Source organism: Hylobates moloch, unplaced genomic scaffold (genome assembly GCF_009828535.3).
Source record: "Hylobates moloch isolate HMO894 unplaced genomic scaffold, HMol_V3 SCAFFOLD_4, whole genome shotgun sequence".
Taxonomy (NCBI): domain Eukaryota; kingdom Metazoa; phylum Chordata; class Mammalia; order Primates; family Hylobatidae; genus Hylobates; species Hylobates moloch.
The window spans coordinates 28897382-28918377 of record NW_026652279.1 but is presented as its reverse complement, the minus strand read 5'-3'; the positions used below and the strand labels follow the sequence as shown (position 1 = coordinate 28918377).

At 41.5% G+C, this 20996-nt stretch overlaps 1 protein-coding gene across 6 annotated transcripts in view; it reads left to right on the top strand.

Annotated features, from left to right (window-relative positions):
* Window positions 1–20996, top strand: part of TAMM41 (TAM41 mitochondrial translocator assembly and maintenance homolog) — a 99608-nt gene that overhangs the window by 56478 nt on the left and 22134 nt on the right. For all 6 annotated transcript variants that reach the window (XM_058437264.1, XM_032149731.2, XM_058437265.1 and 3 more), the window contains 2 exons: window positions 1214–1364; window positions 13518–13663. In XM_058437264.1, coding sequence (XP_058293247.1) covers window positions 1214–1364; window positions 13518–13663 — 297 coding nt within the window. The remainder of the gene's footprint in view (window positions 1–1213; window positions 1365–13517; window positions 13664–20996) is intronic.

The following is a 20996-nucleotide window of genomic DNA, read 5'->3' as shown; positions in this document are numbered from 1 at the left end:
ACTTGGTCTTTCTAGCAGCCTTATGAACTTGATTCTGTTATTTACTCCATTTTACTGATAAGGAATTATGCCCATAGTCACAGAGCTAGTAGGAGATGGAGTTGGGATTTGAACACATCTCTTAACTACAGTGCAGTCTTTAAAAGTAAGAATCTCAGAACAGACTGGAGCTCTTAGTATTTTTTTTTTTTTTTTTTTTTTGAGACAAGGTCTCACTGTCTTTCAGGCTGGAGTGTAGTGTCATGATCATGGCTCACTGCAACCCACTGCAGCCTCAACCACCTAGACTGAAGCTGTCTTCCTACCTCAACCTCCTGAATATCTGGGACCACACATGTGCATCACTATGCCTGGCTAGGTGTTTGTTTTTTTTGTTTTTGTTGTATAGAGATGGGGTCTCACTATGTTGCCCAGGCTGGTCTCATGATCCCCCTGCTTTGGCCTCCCAAAGTGCTGAGATTACAGGTGTGAGCCACCACACCCAGTCACTCTTTGTATTTTAATGGATTTGCGGAAAGTCTCAGATGGAAGCTTCTACTCTGTATTGAGGAGAAAAATTCTTTCTGAGCGAAGCAGTTGCTAGTATTCTAGGCACTTTACATTTATTATTATAGTCAATCTTTGTGACGGTTCTTTGATGCAAATCATTTGCCCAAACTCACATAGCTAGTAAGTACCTGGACTTGAGCCCATACCTATCTCTAAAACCCATTGTTTTTCTACTGTAGCTAGTTTTCTTTCATTTTTCCTTAGCCAAGTTCAAAATCGATGTATCTAGAAATTGCGAAATACAGCATGAACTTCCTATGTTAGATATGGTCCAAGATTACAGACGAAGTATAAATAAAGAGGTAAAATGCTTCTGTCGACTAAAAAATTAAGTGATGACAGTGAGATTATAAAATTTAAAAATATTAAAGTTTCCAAAGGACTTTTGCTTTTTTTCTAAACCTATGATGCACTTCCTCATTTAAGAAGAATATTTGTTTCCTTTGGCATTTTGATCCTTTCCTGTGTCATGATTTCTTTGACCTTGGCATAAAACAAGGAGATTCTGGGATTACTTATTAGAGGAACAATTTTGTGTCACCTGAACCAATATTCCAAGATCTTCAGTGGGAAGAGTTTGAGATAGTTCCAGTGCATGTGTAACCCATGCTTGAGCAATACTCCACTTCTGGAATTTTTCTTCCCAATGTTCTGCTTCTTTTAGGTGAAAATTATCTCAATGAACGAGGATGTCACTCTTAGATCAGCCCTCGATAGAAATCTGAAGAGTGCTGTGACCGCTGCTTTCCTCATGCTCCCCGAAAGCTTTTCTGAAGAAGACCTCTTCATAGAGATTGCCGGTCTCTCCTATTCAGGTTAGTATGCTTGCTGCCCAGATGTTCTACAAGGAAGAGATTTATATTTGAAGACTGCAGATATCCTGTTACCACTCGGCACTGGAGCTGCTACAGTCTTAGTTGTAAATCACATTACCTCTTGAGTGGTTCCTGCACTAACCTCGTGATTTGCCTCCCTACCTCCCAGGTCCCCTCTCCACATCTCCATGCTTATTGTCCCAGGGTAATTTTGTTGTTGTTAATTTTTATTTTGAAGTAATTTCAAACTTACAGAAAAGTTTCAAGAATAATACAGAAAACTCCCTATGCCCTTTTCGCAGATTCTCCAATTTTAACATTTCACCATTATTTGTTTTCTCATTATTTCTGGATCAGTGGTTTTCAAACTTTAGCCTGTGTCTGAACAACTAGGAAGTCTCAGGTTAAAACACAGACTCCTGGGCCTTACCCCAGACAGTTGATTTAATAGGTTTGAGGTAGGGCCCAGTAATTTTTATTTTTAGAAACAAGTTCCCAAGTGATGCTGATGCCCCTCCAGGGGTCCCACTTTGAGAACCACTGTTCTCCGTATGTGTAAACATACTATATATATATTTATTTTCTAAACTGTTTGAGAGTAGGTCACACATATTATGTCCCAAACTGAGACAAGTGAGAGGGTAGAGCCCCTGGCTCCTCACCCTCGCTGCAACCAGAGGAGCCCCCATCTATCTGTTTACTATAGTAAGGTTCCATTTAAGATTTCATTTACAAAACGAGTGCTCTGCCACTTTTTAAAAAGTTTGAAAACCACCATCTTAAAAAATATCAGCTTTCCCGATTTTTAAGTATGAGTCAAAGAACTTTATGCTCAGAACATTGGAAAAGCAGTTTACTTAGTCTCCGAATCCCAGTACAGACAGGTAAGATTTCATGGAAATTTAATGCTGTAAGAGACCTTAGAGGTTTTGTTCTTCCATCTTCCCAAAATTCATCTACTGTGACTACAGCTGTATTTGCAACACTATAGAGAAAGGCGTTGAAGCAACCTTGGTCTCGGTGCTTCCAGCTTCACCTGGCAGCCTCCCTGCCTTCCAACAAAAGACATAGGGGCAAAGAGTGGCGTGGCCCTGTGCTGGAATGAGAAGGCCACATGCACACTGTGTGAGCAAAGGAAGTCACTTTATTAGAGTGATTACTTTCCCATACTCCCCTGTGAAAAATGATGGAACAGAAGCCTTTTATGAAAGCTGACTTGGTGGGAGAAGATGCAGGACTGTTCTCTACTCTGCCCCTACCACTACCAGTCCTCCATTTCTTCCCTTCTAGTCAACATCTTCGTAGCATTGGATGGATTCTGGGAGTTCCTTCTAAATTCTGAATATTACTAAGGAAATTTACCAAACGACATAGCCGCCTTCACCTCTTTGAAGACTTTAAGTTAGCCTTCAAGCTGCTACCAATTTTAGCTGATTTTTGCTGGAACTAGAAGAGAGTAATGAGGGTAGAAAATGACATAGGCTCTGTAGGTAGATCTCTTTCATAGGTATGAGACCTACCCCAGGCAAAGTGTTGAAAGGCACATTTTCCTCCTGACTTTTGTAGGCTTCTGAGAACCCAGTGTCCTAGAATTGATTGGTTTCTATCCCTTGGCAAACCACCCAAATCTCCCAAGCCCTGAGAATATGCCAAAATTCATATTGTCTACTAATCTCATTTTTATTTATAACTTTGCATTGTCTGTCTTTTTCCATTTGTGAGATTATATATGGTCCCTAATCTGTGAAGTTCAGTATTTTTCCTGGGAGTGGTCAGGAGAAGGAACAGAAAAACCATGTCTGTCCATGTTGTTGGACAAGTTCCTGGCAGTAATTACTTAGGCAGAGGCGAGATTGGTATTATTTGTAGCAAGAACAATCCTTTACATTTTATATAGTATTTTAGGACTACTTTGACTGCCCTGAGGTCAGTATTATCATAAATGATGGGTGAGAAGAGAGTAGGTGGAGGATGAGAGGCTGCAAACTGGGAAGGAGAAAGCTTTATCTTTTTTTATTTTTTATTTTTATTATTTTTCCTCTACCCCCTCCTTTTTTTTTTTTTTTTTTTTTTCTCTTTTCTATTTTAAGACAGCTTTCTAACCCGGCCAGGTGTGGTGGCCCTGTAATCCCAGCAATTTGAGAGGCCAAGGCAGGCAGATCACTTGAGGTCAGGAGTTCAAGACCAGCCTGGCCAACATGGCGAAACTCCATCTCTACTAAAAATACAAAAATTAGTCAGGCGTGGTGGTGCATGCCTGTAATCCCAGCTACTTGCGAGGTTGAGGCAGGAGAATCACTTGAACCGGCGAGGTGGAGGTTGCAGTGAGCCGAGATCATGCCAGTGCACTCCAGCCTGGGTGACACAGTGAGACTGTGTCTTGTGTCTCAAAAAAAAAAAAAGAAAAGAAAAGAAAGAAAGAAAGCTTTCTAACCCTTTAGTTTTTCTTAGAAGTCAGCATTTAAATGAACAGGAAAGGAGCACCAAATGCATTTTAAAGAGTCACCTTGACCTTTTATGTCAGTACAACTATTAAAATGACTAATTTTAGGCAATGGTCCTTGGTTTAATATTTATCAAGCAAATCAGCATCCCATACCCTAAAGAACTGCAGATGGAATTTCTGCTCTAAGGAGCTTCACATTAATAACATGCAGTCACAGTGAGTCAGTGGTAGACTTGAAAAACAACACGTGTGAAAAAGGCAAGAAGAGTGTGAAAGAACATGATGTGTTTAGAAGGCAAGCAGTAGATTGATGTGACTGAAGTCTATGGCTTAATGGCAGGGAAAATAGCCTTTATTATTGGGTGCCAAGGACTGCTCTCAGTACTTTAAATTTGATAACTAGTTTAATCCTCACAATAACCTTTTGATTTGGGTGCTGTATCATTGCCCCATTTTACAGATGAGAAAACCGAGGCCCAGAGTAGTTCCCTATCTAAGGTCACTCATCTGGTGCACGATGGACTAGTTTGAATACCAGCTTTCTAAAGGTATTTGAACCTTTCTTTTTTTTGTTGTTTTATTTGTTTTTCATTATTTTATTTCCTGAAACACAAGCTCGAACGTTTCTGAGCCCCTAGTTTTCTTATTTGTAAAACAGAAATAACTATCTCACAAAGAAATTTTCAATGAGATAATACATATAATAGCTTCCAACATCTTCTTTTTTTTTTTTTTTTTTTTTTTGAGAGACAAGGTCTCACTCTGTCGCCCAAGCTAGAGTGCAGTGGTGAGATCATAGCTCACTGCAGCCTCGACCTCCCGGGCACAAGCAACCCTCCCACCTCAGACTCCCAAGTAGCTGGGACCACAGGTGCATGCCACCACGGCTGGCTAATTTCGTTTGTGTAGCGACAGGGGCTCGCTGTGTGCCTCTGCTGGTCTCAAATTCCTGAGCTCAAATGATCCTTCTGCCTCAGCCTCCCCGAGTGCTGGGATTATAGGTGTGGGCCACTGTGCCTGGCTGCCTCCAGCATCTTATCTCATTAATAGTCAGTGTTCAGAAAATGATTGCTGTTATTATTATTTTTATGTATTATTGTTGGTCACATGGGTTTTCCTCAGGTTGAGAAACTGTTATTTGCTCAGTCATCCAGTGATTGATGGACACTTATGTTAGCTCCGTTTATCACTGTTTTATTAGCAACACTGCTGTGACATCACTTTGTACAGATTACTTTCGTTGGGAAAGGGGCAAAGGAGGCACTGACTTCCTTGGATGTGTTCTCCAAAGTGGAATTATGTTGTCAGCTATAAAAATTATAAAACTTGTTACACATTGATAAATAATGCCTGTCAAAATTTGCAGGGTGCTGTGGCTCACACCTGTAATCCCAACTTCCAGGCTGCAGTGAACTATGATCACACCACTGCACTCCAGCCTGGGCAACAGAGCCAGACCCTGTTTCTTAAATTAAAAAAAAAAAAATTAGCTGAGTGCTTAGATCAGATGGATTGAAACATGACAGCCCCATTTCATCTGACTGGTTAAGGTCCTCATGGAATGAAAAACACCTTCGGGCACTCTCCTATGAGAGAGAGAATGGGTTTCTTTAATTGCCAGATTGTCTGAACACAGCCTCAGCTACCTCTAGGAATAAGACGAAGCAGTGAGGAAGTTGCCAGTTGAGTGATTCTTGGGGAAAAAAATTAGCATTCAGTGCCAGCTCTCTAAAGTGTGGATTCTGGATTCTGGTAGAAGCCAGTAAAGAAACGTTTTCTCTGGAGTGGAAGCTAGTTAAGATTTATTCTGTGGTGGTGAAGCCATCTGAAACCTTACAAGCGGTGTGGTTGGATCGGCATACGGGAGCTGACTGCCTTAGGACTTTGGAAGCCTGCCTCGCTGTGCCTCAGCCGGAACTCAGGGTACTCAGTAGTCACTTGCTAATTTGTGAGAACACAGCACTCCTGAAGGGGTAGAAAGCATGAATAATACCCGACGTTTTTAGACTAGTACTGTGTGTCAGGTATTGTAACATTCATTCAGTCCCTGAAATTTACAAACTAGTTATTGCTGCCCTTTTTCATTTGAGGATACTGATGCCCACATAAGTTAAGTGGCTTTCCCTGGGTCACATAGCTTGTAAATGCCCAGCTAGCATTTGAACCCAGGCAGTCTTCTTCCTGGAATGCTTGCTCTTAACACTTTACTGTTCTATGAAAGGTCTTTGGTGGTGGGCGTCACTCCTGGTTCACACTTGGGTCACTCCTTCCACAGGACCTACTGGGTCACACCTCCCCTCCCCCCACCCACCCCATTGGGCCTCAGTTCTGGCTTATCATGGAGGCCTTCCCTGACCGCTCCTGCAACTCCACCACTCCCTATGTCTTTCCCTGTTTTTGTTTTCCCCATAGCACTTTCCACAGTTGGCTACACTGTATCTTATTGTTTGTTGGTTGGCTGGTTGATCTTTGGTCTTTGTTCCACCACTGAGGATGTGGAGGGAAGGAATTTTGTCTTGTTTTGCTCCTTCTGTTTGGATGCTTCCAATAGTATGTGACATGTACTAGGTGCTCAGTAAATATTTGATGAGTGGATTATACTGCTTCCTTCCTGAACCAATATAGTGAACCTGAGTCCTCCCTATTGCTCCCTACTTTTGTATTTTCTAATGTATAGAAAAGGAAGGCCGGGCATGGTGGCTTACGCCTGTAATCCCAGCACTTTGGGAGGTAGAGGCGGACGGATCACTCGAGGTCAGGAGTTCGAGACCAACCTGGCCAACATGATGAAACCCCATCTCTACTAAAAATACAGAAATTAGCTGGGCGGGGCGAAGTGAGCCAAGATGGTGCCACTGCACTCCAGCCTGGCAACAGAGCAAGACTCTGTCTCAAAAAAAAAAAAAAAAAATTAGCCGGGCATGGTGGCACACACCTGTAGTCCCAGCTACTAGGGAGGCTGAGGCAGGAGAATTGCTTGAACCCAGGAAGCAGAGGTTGCAGTGAGCTGAGATCATGCCACTGCACTCTAGCCTGGGTGACAGAGTGAGACTCTGTCTAAAAAAGAAAGTAAAAAGGCAGCTAACAAAATGGAAGAAAATACTTACAAATCATGTATCTGATAAGGGACTGGTATCCAGAATATATAAAGAATTTTTAAAATACAATGGAAAGTCCGGGCGCAGTGGCTCACGCCTGTAATCCCAACCCTTTGGGAGGCCGAGGCTGATGGATCACTTGAGGTCAGGAGTTCAAGACCAGACTGGCCAACATGGTGAAACCCTGTCTCTACTGAAAATACAAAAAATTAGTTGGGCGTGGTGGTGTGCACCTGTAATCCCAGTTACTTGGAAAGCTGAGGCAGGAGAATAGCTTGAACCCAGGAAACAGAGGTTGCAGTGAGCTGAGATCATGCCACTGCACTCTAACCTGGGTGACAGAGTGAGACTCTGTCTAAAAAAAAAAAAAAAAAGTAAAAAGGCAGCTAACAAAATGGAAGAAAATATTTACAAATCATGTATCTGATAAGGGACTGGTATCCAGAATATATAAAGAATTTTTAAAATACAATGGAAAGTCCGGGCGCAGTGGCTCACGCCTGTAATCCCAACCCTTTGGGAGGCCAAGGCTGGTGGATCACTTGAGGTCAGGGGTTCAAGACCAGTCTGGCCAACATGGTGAAACCGTGTCTCTACTGAAAATACAAAAAATTAGTTGGGCGTGGTGGTGTGCACCTGTAATCCCAGTTACTTGGAAAGCTGAGGCAGGAGAATAGCTTGACCCCAGGAGGCGGAGGTTGCAGTGAGCCAAGATCATGCCACTGCACTCCAGCCTGGGCAACAGAGCAGGACTCTGTCTCAAAATAAAACAACAACAACAACAAAACAATGAAAAGACAACCCAGTTTAAAAACAAGAGAAGGATTTGAATAGCCATTTCTTCAGAAAAGATATTCAAATGGCCAGTAAGCACATGAAAAGTTGTTAAACATCATAGGTATTAGGGAAATGGAAATACCAGTACAAATCACAGAGATGCCATTCTATACCTGCTACAATGGCTGTGATAAAAAAAAGAAAGGCAAGAACAAGTGTTGAGAATGTGGAGAAATTGGGACCCTCATACATTGCTGATTAGATTGTAAAGTGGTACAGCTGCTTTGGAAAAAAAGCTTGGCAGTTCCTCCAAATGTTAAACATAGCTACCACATGACCCAGCAGTTCTACTCCTATATACCTATAAGAAATGAAACATATGTCCACATAAAAACTCATACATAGCAGCATTATTCATAATGAATCACCCAAAAGTGGAAACAGCACAAATGTTCATCAACTGAGAAATGGATAAATAAAATTGGTGCATCTGTACGATGGAATATTATCTAACCATAAGCAGGAGTGAAGTACTGATAAATGCTACAGTGTGATGACCCTTGAAAACATTTTGCTAAGGTCGTAAAAATAACTCCAGATAGTGTATAATTCAATGTGTATAAAATGTCCAGAATAGGCAAATCTGTGGCAAGAAAGTAGATTAGATCCAACCTGGATCTCCATTGTCTAGCACAGCTCCTGGTACTTTGTAGCCCGCCAAATATTCACTGAACCAAAATGACAGCCATGTTTCAATTCAGGCTGGGGATGGGGAGTGAAGGGAGATGGGGAGTGATCACTTAGGAGTATGGGGTTTCTTGTGGGGAGGCTGGAATATTCTAGTGTTAGATTGGAGAGATGATTGTACAACTCTGTAAACAGAATTAAAAATACTGAATTATTTACTTTAAATGGATGAATTACATGGTATGTGAATTATATCTGAAAAAGTCATGAAAATGAATATTATTTTGCCATATCAATATCCAGTTTGGGCTGCAGTCCTTAAACACTACCGCATAAAAACCTGCACTGAAATGGTCTTTTTTTCATACTGTTTGCTGCCTGAGGTAGAGCCTGTATCTGGACAGGCTGAGTATCCCTTATCTGAAATACTTGGGGCCAGAAGTGTTTTAGATTTTGGAATTTTTCAGATTTTGGAGTGTTTGCACATATATAATGAGATCTCTTGGGGACGGCCCAAGTCTAAACACGAAGTTCATTTATGTTTCATATACGCCTCATACACATCGCCTGAAAGTGATTTTATATGATATTTTTGGAATTTTCCACTTGTGGTGTCATGCCAGTGCTCAAAGGGTTTCAGGTTTGGAGGTATTTTGCATTTTTGGTGTTCAGATTAGGGTTGTCCAACCTGGATCTCCATTGCCTAGCACTGTAGCCACTCAGATATTCACTGAACTGAAATGACAGCAGTCTTGCAATTCGTTTAAAGAGAGAAAAGTTAGCCGGTAATTATTATCTCCAAGACCCAGCCTTCCTCTACCCTCCATCCTTCGACTAGGCTATATACATAAGTAGTATCTGCTTTACTACTTACAGAGTATTTTCTAATACCTTAACTCTGGGTTCCCCAACCCTTGGGAACCCCGTTAGGAACCAGGACGCACAGCGGGAGGTGAGTGGTGGGCGAGCTTCATTTGTATTGACAGCCAATCTCCATCACTTGCATTACTGCCTGAGCTCTGCCTCCTGTCAGATCAGCAGCTGTGTTGGATTCTTATAGGAGCGCAATACCTATTTGAACTGCATATGTGAGGAATCTCGGTTGCAGGCTTTTTATGAGAATCAAATGCCTGATCTGTCACTGTCTCCCATCACCCCCAGAGGGACTGTCTAGTTGCAGGAAAATAATCTCAGGGCTCCCACTGATTCTACATTATGGTGAGTTGTATAATTCTTTCATTACATATTACAATGTAATAATAACAAATAAAGTGCACAATAAATGTAATGTGCTTGAGCCATCCTGAAACCACTGTCCCCTGGACCCACATCCATGGAAAAATTGTCTTCCACAAAACCTCTTCCTGGTACCAAAAAGTTTGGAGACTGCTGCCCTAACTCATTAAATCTGAAAGCAACTTCGTAAAGTTAGTGTGATTAAGCCATTTTACAGAGAAGGAAGCTGACTCAGAAAGTTTAAGTAAGTTGACCTCAGTCACCCTGGGACTTTGCCAGACTTGAAAGCCAGGGCCTTGCCGCTGTACTATGCAGCCCTTCACATCTGCATACTTGTAATGAGGTCCCTGACTGCTGGCTGCATGCCTGAATCACAGGGAAGGCCACCTACAGGTGGCTTACAGGCCTTGGAGTTTGTATCCTTTCAAGGTCAAGGAGAAATGATCCTTTTGGATGCCTGTTTTACTGGCAGTTCTAGAGGCATAAAATAAAGTCAGCAGTCAGTTTTAATCCATTGCTGTTGTTTTGTTGCAAACAAATCTCCGAAGGTAAGAAAAATTGATTGTTATGATCAGATGCTGGTTCATGCTGTGCCCATGATGTTATTCATTTTGTTCTGAAGAAATGAGTCATAAGCCCATTTGCTTCCTATCCCCTGTGGCTGAACTAGTTCAGCTGCACAGCAGTGAGAGAAATTCAGTTCTGCACACATTTATTGATGTGTGTGTTCCCTGTGCCAGGCAGTGCACAAGGAGCTAAGGATGCAGACATAAATAAGCCCCAGTCGTTGTTCTCCAAGAGCCTGGAGTGTTTTCTAGGTCCTTTAATCATGGCATGCAATTGTTCTTTTAGGGGGAAGATTTGGATTGTAAAACATAATCCTTGATATTTTAAAATGGTAAATCCTTCTCTCACAAAGTGATTCTCTAAAATTGAGGAACTTTTTGTTTGTGGAATGTACAGAAAGAAGGAATGACACAAATATTTAGAATTCAACAGTTTTAGAAACTTATCTTTCACTTCAGGGCCAGCCTTGTTAGAGTCAGAATTTGATGACATTTCATCTCTTCAAAGATTAATGGAATCCATTTTTATACATGTAAGGATTTACACAGTTGAAAGTTAACTCAGCCACCACTCCATTCACATTTGTCAAGTCATCATCTGTGTATCCCATAAATTTGTTTTAAAATGCTAGAAAGTAATATGCCAACATTATAGAAGTGAGGGAAATGGAGGGAAATTATAGAGTAAAATCATCACCTAAAATTTCACTACCCTAATACCGAGAGGCTGGACCTGGGGCGTGTTATCTTCGCACCTCCATCTCCTCATCTGTAAAATTAAGAATAATAGTACCTATTTTATGGAGCTTTGCCATGACCAAATGAGATAGCAAATTAAAGCCCACATGCAAAAACCCACAATAAATGTATTTTATTAGAGCAAAAATAAGCATTTTTATATAGTCTCTTTGTCTTGTTTTTCTCATTTTTTATGAAGTTTTTTTTGTTTTGGTATGCTTAAAAAAAGAAATTATATAGAGACAGAGTCTCACTATGTTACCAGGCTGGTCTCAAACTCCTGAGCTCAAACATTCCCCTGGCCTTGGCCTCACAAAGCGCTAGGACTATAGATGTGAGCCACCATGCCCAGCCTGTTAGACTTTTGTATCTTTGTTTCTTACTGCATATTAAATGATCACTTTCCATCTTGTGTGTGATTATTGTCTGTGATAGTAACAGTATGCCATCATAGTGCATCCTTTCCCCTGTCGTTGGACATTTGGGATGCTTTCAATATTATAAGTAGTGCTTCAGTGAGCAATTTTATATATGTAGTATATTTTTACTTCCTGGAAACCTTACGCAAGTTTCTTAATCACTGTCTTTCTTCCCTTGTGTATGAATGGGGATAGAATCGATCTACCTGAGAGGAGAGCTGTGTGTATTAAATGAAGCAATACCACAACACACTTGGCACAGTGGCTGGTATTTACCAGATGCCCAGTAAACGTTACCTCTTACTCTGTGTTTCTGGCTTATTTCTTTAAGCTTGCTCCAGAGATGGGGTTTCTTGCTTCAGTGCTTTCCAGAAGAATTTTATGCAGTCAACAGCAATATGTGAAAGGACTGATTTCTCAACCTCCTTATTAGCAGTGATCCCAGGTTTTAACTCTCTAACTCTCTTTCCCTTCAAAATAATAGTGAAAAAAACAAGTTCATCCATACTTGAGCAGATTTTTAGGACTGGGACTTGCTTCTGCTCACTCACCTGAACAGTCAGACCCTCTGTACACCAAGGTCAGGTTCCAGAGGCTCTTTAGAAGTCTTTTTTTTTTTTTTTTTGAGACGGAGTCTCGCTTTGTCACCCAGGCTGGAGTGCAGTGGCGCGATCTTGGCTCACTGCAAGCTCCGCCTCCTGGGTTCACGCCATTCTCCTGCCTCAGCCTCCCAAGTAGCTGGGACTACAGGTACCTGCCACCACGTCTGGCTAATTTTTTTGTATTTTTTAGTAGAGACGGGGTTTCACTGTGTTAGCCAGGATGGTTTGGATCTCCTGACCTTGTGATCTGCCTGCCTCTGCTTCCCAAAGTGCTAGAATTACAGGCATGAGCCACCGCGCCCAGCCTGGAAGTCTGTTTTTCTAAGCCTGCAGTCCCCAGTTGCATTCCACCAAATTGTAGTGTAAGTTGGTACTTTGAAGCTTAAAACCTAGCATATTTTATTCCTTACTCAATGAAGTATACATATTGTTGGTCTTCCTTGTATTTTTACTTTTTCTAAAACAAGCCAACAGTTTGCACTAGGAAAATCCATTGTGGCAAATAATGACCTCTATGATCCGTTCCCCTCTCCAGAAAAAAGAAATTGGCAAGGGTAACCATAAGTCCTGGTTTGCTCAGTTTATACTTGTCCTAGTGTAATTATTTATAGCGATCCCTTCACCCTCAGAAGTGACCTAGTTTGGATGATAAATTATATCGTCATCCTAGCCCCAGGGGATTCCTCAGCAGCTGGGTTATCTGCCTACACTTGCCACCTCTCTACTCCCCCTGACAACTTGCTGTCTCTCCGACAAAGGATTCAGCCACATTGCTTTCACCACGCTTGACTCAGAAGGTTCTGCATGTGTCCAGCCTCTTCTGATTTCACATTAGCCCAGTAGGCATGCACTTAAGTGTGTCCACTTTCCCATTCCTTTCTCCTCCATCTTGCCGATGGTTGTCAGTGGCATGGGCAGGGCACTTTTCATTTGATTCAGAAATGCTTTTGTCTTTCAGAATTATGTGTTTTTCAGCTCAATTCATCCCACAGGCAAATGTAACATTCCTCATTTCTCATCACTTGCAATTTAAGAAGTTATATCTGTTTTCAATTTCATCTTAAATGCAAACCTCCTCTTACAGAACTTTTAAGCCTTATTTTGCCCTTGTAAAATATGATAAGATTATCTTCATAAAGTGCCTCAAAAGCCCTCATAAACAGACAGGTCAACGATGAGGAAGCAATGGCAAGGACAAGTCTACAGTGATAATGTACAGCTCCTGTCTCCCTCATTGGCCACAGGCAGAGTTTGTCCCATAAGACAAGACTTTGTAGGTACAGAAGCTTCCACACTGGAAAAGCTAAAACAAGTTAGCTACTCGCTTGTGATTACCTTGTGTTCCCAGGTAACTATACTTTAACTGGCATAAAGGGCTTTGTGATTTGAGAGACCCTCTTTTCCTCCAAACAAGTGCTCACATTTCTTGGGGTAAAGTGTCCACGTTTTGAGGAGGAAAAGCAAGTGTTTTGATGAGGGATCCTGCCAGAGTGAACCCTTGCAGTGTCAGTGTGGGGAGTGTCGTTCATAGGTAACAGTGTGGATTCTTAATGGAAGACAAGTTTATCTCTTTGTTTTAACTAGGTGACTTTCGGATGGTGGTTGGAGAAGATAAAACAAAAGTGTTGAATATTGTGAAGCCCAATATAGCCCACTTTCGAGAGCTCTATGGCAGCATACTACAGGAAAATCCTCAAGTGGTGTATAAAAGCCAACAAGGCTGGCTGGAGGTAAACTGTATGTGGAAAATAGCTTGTATTATTTCTAAGACAAGGGCTATTTGCAGGAAGAAAGTCAGGGGTGGAACAGCATGACTGGTGTGAGAACGTGTATAATTTAAAAAGTAAGTACTGTCTGTAAACATAGGCTTCTGTGTATCTGGAATAATGCTAAAAGGTAACAGACTAGTAATAAGAGGCTGCCTTTGGAGAAGGGAACTAGGGGCAGAAGTGGGAGAGGGACTTGTTTTGACCATGTATATCTTTTTTGCCATTGGAAATTCTTACCGTGTCTATCAATTACCAATCAAAACAAGTGAAAAACTTTTAGATCACTCTCATTCCATCCCCAGACCCATTTAGCTCCCCAGAGGTAACTGTACTGACAGTTTGATGTCTGGTTGTTGTTGTTTTTTTTTTTTCTTTTTTTGGGGACAGAGTCTGACTCTGTTGCCCAGGCTGGAGTGCAGTGGCATGATCTCGGCTTATTGCAGCCTCAAATCCCCCAGCCTGGGATCAAGCCATCCTCCCACCTCAGCCTCCTGAGTAGCTGGGACTACAGGTGCATGCCACCACGCCTGGCCAATTTTTGTATTTTTTTTGTAGAGACAGGGTTTTGCCATGTTGTACAGGCTGGTCTCAAACTCCTGAGCTCAAGCAGTCTGCCTGCCCCAGCGTCCAAAAGTACTGGGATTATAGGGATGAGCCACGCACCCAGCCTGCTGTCTGTTCTTCCAGATCTTTTCACGTGTACTTTTGTATATGTTTGTATGCATATATGGAGAGGTTTGGTTTTGTTATACATTAATGGGCTCATACATATTCAAAATTCTCTTCTTTCCCCACTTGTTATGTTTATTACGTCTGGGAATTTTTCTTTTTGATATATCAAATAAAACTTTCTTATCAAGGTGTTGTTTAAATTAATATTAAGTGTTTGTTTGAAAATAAAAACCAGGCAGGGCCACAGGTTTTTTTTTTTTTCCTTTAATGTAAAGAACACTGTATTTTTCTTCATTTATGCTCTTCTCCATCCACATAATAGGGGCAACTAACATTGTAATGAGTAATAGATTAACGGAATTTCTAGAGCTAAAAAGGGAATTTTAAAAAATAAGAATTATTTTAAAATAAGAATAGAGAGTGACGTATGAAATGCAAGAATACCCACCACTCAGTTTAACAGATTTTGCCACATTTGGTTCAGGTTGAGGTTTTTCGTTTTATGCATGTACATGATTTAAAAGCCAAATGATACCTCAAATTTATGACAAAAAGAGCAGTTCCGTGCTGCGTACCTTCCCACATTCTCAGCCCTGCTTACCAGAGGCAGCTGCTTTCGTCTCTACAGCTGATTCTTCTGCTGTTCACCTCCATGTTCTAAATAATATGCTTTGACTGTTATTTCTTGATTTTTTTTCAATCTTACACTTTATTTTTGCCATCCTGGAAGAAGGGGATTTTTTTTACTGTCTTACACTACCCCATCAATTCATATACCAATACACACACGCACTTAGCATACACATTCTCTTCCCCTTCTACCTCACGCCCTCATGCTTCACATAAAGTTACTTCATAATTTTCGGTTAGGTTAATATTCAATATTTATTTTATTGTGACAGCCTTTTTATTGATGAGCTGTGGCATTATGAAGTTCCTTTTCCTGTACAACTTTGTTTCTCCTGGAGTTAATAGTTGTCTTTTTTTTTCAGTTGCTTAGGTCAGTCATCCTCAAACTCTTGACAGATCCGTGAAACTCTTCCCATTATAGACAGATTTATTGGGTATTTTCTGTTTCTTGTTTTTCATAGGCATGTTTTTCCTGGAGCCCCCTGCCCTGTTCCTTTCTCGACTGGTTGTTTTCTAGCTCACTGCACAGCCGCATTCCTCCACCTTCCCTTCATTATCACCCCGACAATTCCCTTTGCCTCCCTTGCGCTAGTTTTCGGTTTTGTGGGTCTTGCATTTTTCCTCTTCCATGGTTTACACTCTGATATTAGTGAAGTTTCTCTTTTATTACCTTCTTAAAGGGTGTGAGGGAGGTAAGTTTTTGAGACTATATATCTCTGAAAATTCTACCCTCCCTTTGATAGATAGTATTGGCTAGATATCAAATTCTAGGGTGGAAATAGTTTTTCCTCTTTATTTATATCTGTTTCCCATTCATTATTCAGTCACTTGGTGGACTCTTTCTTTGTTTCTTTTCTTTCTTTCTCTTGACAGGGCCTTGCTCAGTTGCCCTGCCTAGAGTGCAGTGGCGTAATCCTGGCTCACTGCGGCCTCAAACTCCCAAGCTCAAGTGACTCTCCCACCTCAAACTCCTGAGTAACTGGGACTACAGGCACTCGCCACCACGCCCAACTGGTTTTTGCATTTTTAGCAGAAACGGTTTCACCGTATTGCCCAGGCTGGTCTCGAACTCCTGGGCTCAAGCCATCCTCCCACCTTGGTCTTCCAAAGTATTGGGTTAACTGGTGTGAGCCACAGCGCCCAGCCTCAGTGAGCCTTTTCTATCTGGAATATTATAAGCTTCAATTCTAAGGAATTTTTTTTTATTATTTCTGTAATTATTTCTTCAAACCCATTTTCTTAGTTTGTTCTTCCTGGGATTTCTGTTAGGTGGTTGCTAGACCTCCTGGTTTAACCTTTTTTCCTTTCTCTCTATCTCTCTCTCTCTCTCGTCTCTTTGTTTATTAAATTTAGCTTTATGGGAGAATATTTCTGATTGGTTTTCTAACACTTCTACTGAATTTTTAATTTTCCCAAAACGTTCTTTCTTTTAGCTTCCTATTCTTGTATTATGGATGCATTATTTTCTCCTAATCTCTTTAATGATCTTTATTATAACTTTTGAAGATTTTGTCTTGTTCTCTCACATTGTTTTTTTCTCTTAGTTCCTCTTGTCTGTTTTTTCTCTAGTCTGTTATGTTAGAAGCTTTTTTCAAATGTCTGAGTTTCCTTCCTGGCCTGATTTTTTAAATTAATTAATGAATTAATCAATTTGAGAGGGGATTTCACTCTGTCACCTAGGCTACAGTGTAGTGGCATGATCATAGCTCACTGCAGCCTTGAACTCTTGCACTCAAGTGATCCTCTCACCTCAGCCCCTTGAGGAGCTGGGACTACAGGCCCATGCCACTATGCCCAGCTGATTTTTTTATATGTGTGTGTGTGTATATACATACATACAGGTGTGTGTGTGTGTGTGTATATATATATATATACACACACACACACACATATATATATATACACACATACACACACATATATATTTGTACCCATATGATCTGAGACATTAAATTTTTTTTTGTCGAGACAGGGTCTCACTTTGTTGCCCTGGCTGGTCTTGAACTCCTAGGCTCAAGCGATCCTCCCGCCTTGGCCTCCCAAAGTACTGGGATTACAGGCAAGAGCCACCGTGCCTGGCTCTGGCCTGTTTTTAAAGAATGAGGCACTAAAATACAGGCTGGAAATTCTTTGTGATATATCAGGCTTGTCAACTGGTGGGCTTGACTATAGGATTATGAGGCAAAGACCTAGCTATTTTGTTTTGTCTTGTTTTGAGATGGAGTCTCTCTCTGTCACCCAGGCTGGAGTACAGTGGCACAATCTCAGCTCACTGCAACCTCTGCCTCCCAAGTTCAAGCGATTCTTGTGCCTCAGCCTCCCAAATAGCTGGAACTACAGGCATGCGCCATCACACCCAGCTAATTATATTTTTAGTAGAGACGGGGTTTCACCATGTTGGCCAAGCTAGTCTTGAACTCCTGACCTCAAGTGATCTGCCCGCTTCGGCCTCCCAAAGTGCTGGGATTACTGGTGTCAGCCACTGCACCTGGCCAAGGACCTAGCTGTTTTATTGGAGGATCTCAAATATCAGTGTCTGTAGAATTTCTCCAGAGATCTTCTATTCTGTGGCTAGAGGACAGGGAAGTATAATGTATCTGTCTACCAACTTTCTAGAAACTGATCAAGGGAAAAGGACTAGGAATTTTCTCTTAACTATGAAGATAAAGGTATCCAGAATCCTCCCTATGGCCTATAAAAGCCTGCATGGTCTAGTTTCGCATCGGTTTCTTTTCTCGGGAAACTTACAAGAATAAGATTGGGGGACTGAGCTTACAGCTCCCAGTGCTATATCTGGCCTTGAGGCTGCAACTGAGACTCATCTTCTCCCACCTCTGCTACTCATCCAGATTCCCTTCACCCTCATCTATCACTTCTGCTTATCTAGACAGGGTGGCCCAGACCCTCATCTCGGAGGAGTCCAGAGGACCCTGGCCACCGCACTTGTCCACTTACCATCAAAATTGGGCAAGGGGTACTCTAAGAGATGTGTATCAGCACCCCAGCTCCTGATGACCAGGGCCAATTGCTTCTGCCAGTGTAGTGACTCGTTGCCTTGTCTGCTGGACTTATGGCATGGAATTCTAAATTGATTGGGTGGCAGACGTAACTTAAAGTTAATGGGATGCTTACAATGTCCTCTGGTAGAAGCATCCCTTCTCTGGGAACTGGGACCTCTAGATCCACAGATCTAGAGCTGTGGTGATAGGAAGCAAAGTGTTCCCATGTGGGTCCCTGGGAATGATGATAAGCAAGGTCACTTCTCCTTCTACCCTTGGTCCCCAGGCCCATGTCTTCTGACAGTTGGGAATATAGTACTGTGTAATGGTGATTGATTCAGGATGTGTAGCACAGCTCATCCTCGCAGGACAGTGTCTTCAAGCTGTGCCACTGCCCTGAGTTGACACATAAAATTATCTGCTTACCCTTGCAAGTTTTAGGTCTACAGGTGGTGCTCATCTCTGCCATTCCTCTTGGGATATGGTTTTATTTTTTTCTTTACTCTTTAGGCCAGGGGGAAAGAATGGCAGCTTCACGCCTTTAATCCCAGCACTTTGGGAGGCTGAGGTGGGTGGATCACTTGAGGCTAGGAGTTCAAAACTAGCCTGGCCAACGTGGTGAAACCCCATCTCTACTAAAAATACAAAAATTAGTCAGGCATGGTGGCGTGCGCCTGTAATCACAGCTTCTCGGGAGGCTGAGGCCTGAGAATCACTTGAGTCGAGGAGACGGAGGTTGCAGCGAGCTGAGATCGTGCCACTGCACTCCAGCCTGGGCAACAGAGGGAGACTCTGTCTCAAAAATAATAATAATAATAACAGAATATTAGCTTTATTGATGAATACCTCATACACCATAAAAGCTAGTGTTTATAGTATAGTCACAGAACTGCACAGCCATCACCACGATGTAATTTTAGAATATTTCTGTCACTCCATACCCATTAGCAGTCCCCAGCTCTCCCCTCCCCCAGGCAACCACTAATCCACTTCTGTCTCTGTAGATTTGTCTGTTCTGGACAGTTCATATGAATGGAATAATATAAAGTTTTTTCCGTATCCGCTTTTTTCTTAAGTTGACATATAATAATTGTATCCGTGTCTGCTTTTAAAATGCAATTTGACTTTCACAATTTAGCTGAATGCTTTCACTTTTGTTATTTTAATAAGAGTTAGTGTAAGGAAAATGAGAATTTACCAAATTTTTAAATCATGTCACCTGGTATTTTATCTTTACACACATGCTTTCAAGTGAAAATTCCAGTGTATTATTTTCCTCAAGAGAAAGCAGTGGCAAATACTACTTTCTAATTTTTTATATGTCATTCAAGCCATTGGAAGCTTCATAGGTAAAGCATAACTTAAATCTAAGTTTATTCTAACTAATCCCAATATTGACCTCAAAACATCAGTCCGTAAATGTCATTTCTAAGATTATTTTACAGAAATACTCAAATTTGTTGTTGTTTTTATAGCCAAAGCTAAGTAGAGGATGGGGCCTGTGAATTTAGAACCATCCTAGTGATAAATGTCAAATATTTAGATAAAAACCTAAATATTTACCCCTCTAACTTTACGGAGCCATTAAATAATAACAGTTTTCTCCTTCTCTGCATAGATTTTATAGACAAAACTAGAAAATTCAGGTATTTGGTATATACTTTTTTTTTTTTTTTTGAGACTGTCTTGGTCTTGTCACCCAGGCTGTAGTGCAGTGGCACAATCACCGCTCATCATAGCCTCAACTTCCCAGGCTCAAATGATTCTCCCACCTTGGCCTCCCAAGTAGACAGAACTATAGACTTGCACCACCATGTCTGGCTATTTTTTTTTTTTCGTAGAGCTGGATATCTCTCTTTTGCTAGGGCTGATCTTGAATTTTTGGTCTTAAACAATTCTCCTGCCTCAGCCTCCCAAACTGTTGGGATTACAGGTGTGAACCTGTGCGCCTGGCCCATTTGGTATATACTTAATAAATATTTATTCAATTTAAAAAATGGGGCTGGGCGCGGTGGCTTACGCTTGTAATCCCAGCACTTTGGGAGGCCGAGGCGGGCGGATCACGAGGTCAGGAGATCGAGACCACGGTGAAACCCCGTGTCTACTGAAAATACAAAATAATTAGCCGGGCGTAGTGGCAGGCGCCTGTAGTCCCAGCTACTCGGAGAGGCTGAGGCAGAAGAATGGCGTGAACCCGGGAGGCGGAGCTTGCAGTGAGCCGAGATTGCACCACTGCACTCCAGCCTGGGCGACAGAGCAAGACTCCATCTCAAAAAAAAAAAAAAAAAAATGGTAGAATGAGTGGATTCTAATTATTAAGAAAGTTGATCATATCTGTAAACTCTAAGCCTAAAATGTAATACATTCATCTGATTTTTTCTTACTGTTCTCTTAGTTGAAGTTAAAACCTAAATATTTGTTAAAAGGATACAAGACAGATTCTTCCTTGGGAAATAATGTGATGAGCTGTGTACACAGGGCAGTGTTACTGGTTCTGCACTTGGCAGGAAATCAATGTTTACAAGGTTTTTAAAAATTCACTCCATGAGGCACAGTGTATGAAACTGGGAGTTAGGAAAGCTAGGTCTGGCCTCAGCTCTGTGGCTAACTTTTGATTCAAGGGTTTCTGAGTAAAGTCTGACACATAGTTTTACATGTTTTATTTATACATTTATCTTCAGCATCTTAATATGTTTTATAATCCTTTGGGAACTGAGGCCACTGGCATAGTAGCTTTAGGACAACTAAGTTGTATTGATTCAGTTTCTCATTTCCTTATTGTTTTTTGAGTACCTACTGTGTGCTGGGGATTAAAAGTGAGTAAGATTAGTTTCTGTCATCAGTGTATTCCTACAGTTTGTGAAATACAGCATACTAAAAGGCCCTACGGGCAGGAGACACAATTCAGATCCCACTCACTCTCATTGATTTGAAATGGGGAGGGGCCATCTCAGTGCCTGGATTTGACTCGGCCTCCGTGAGTGTCAACTGCA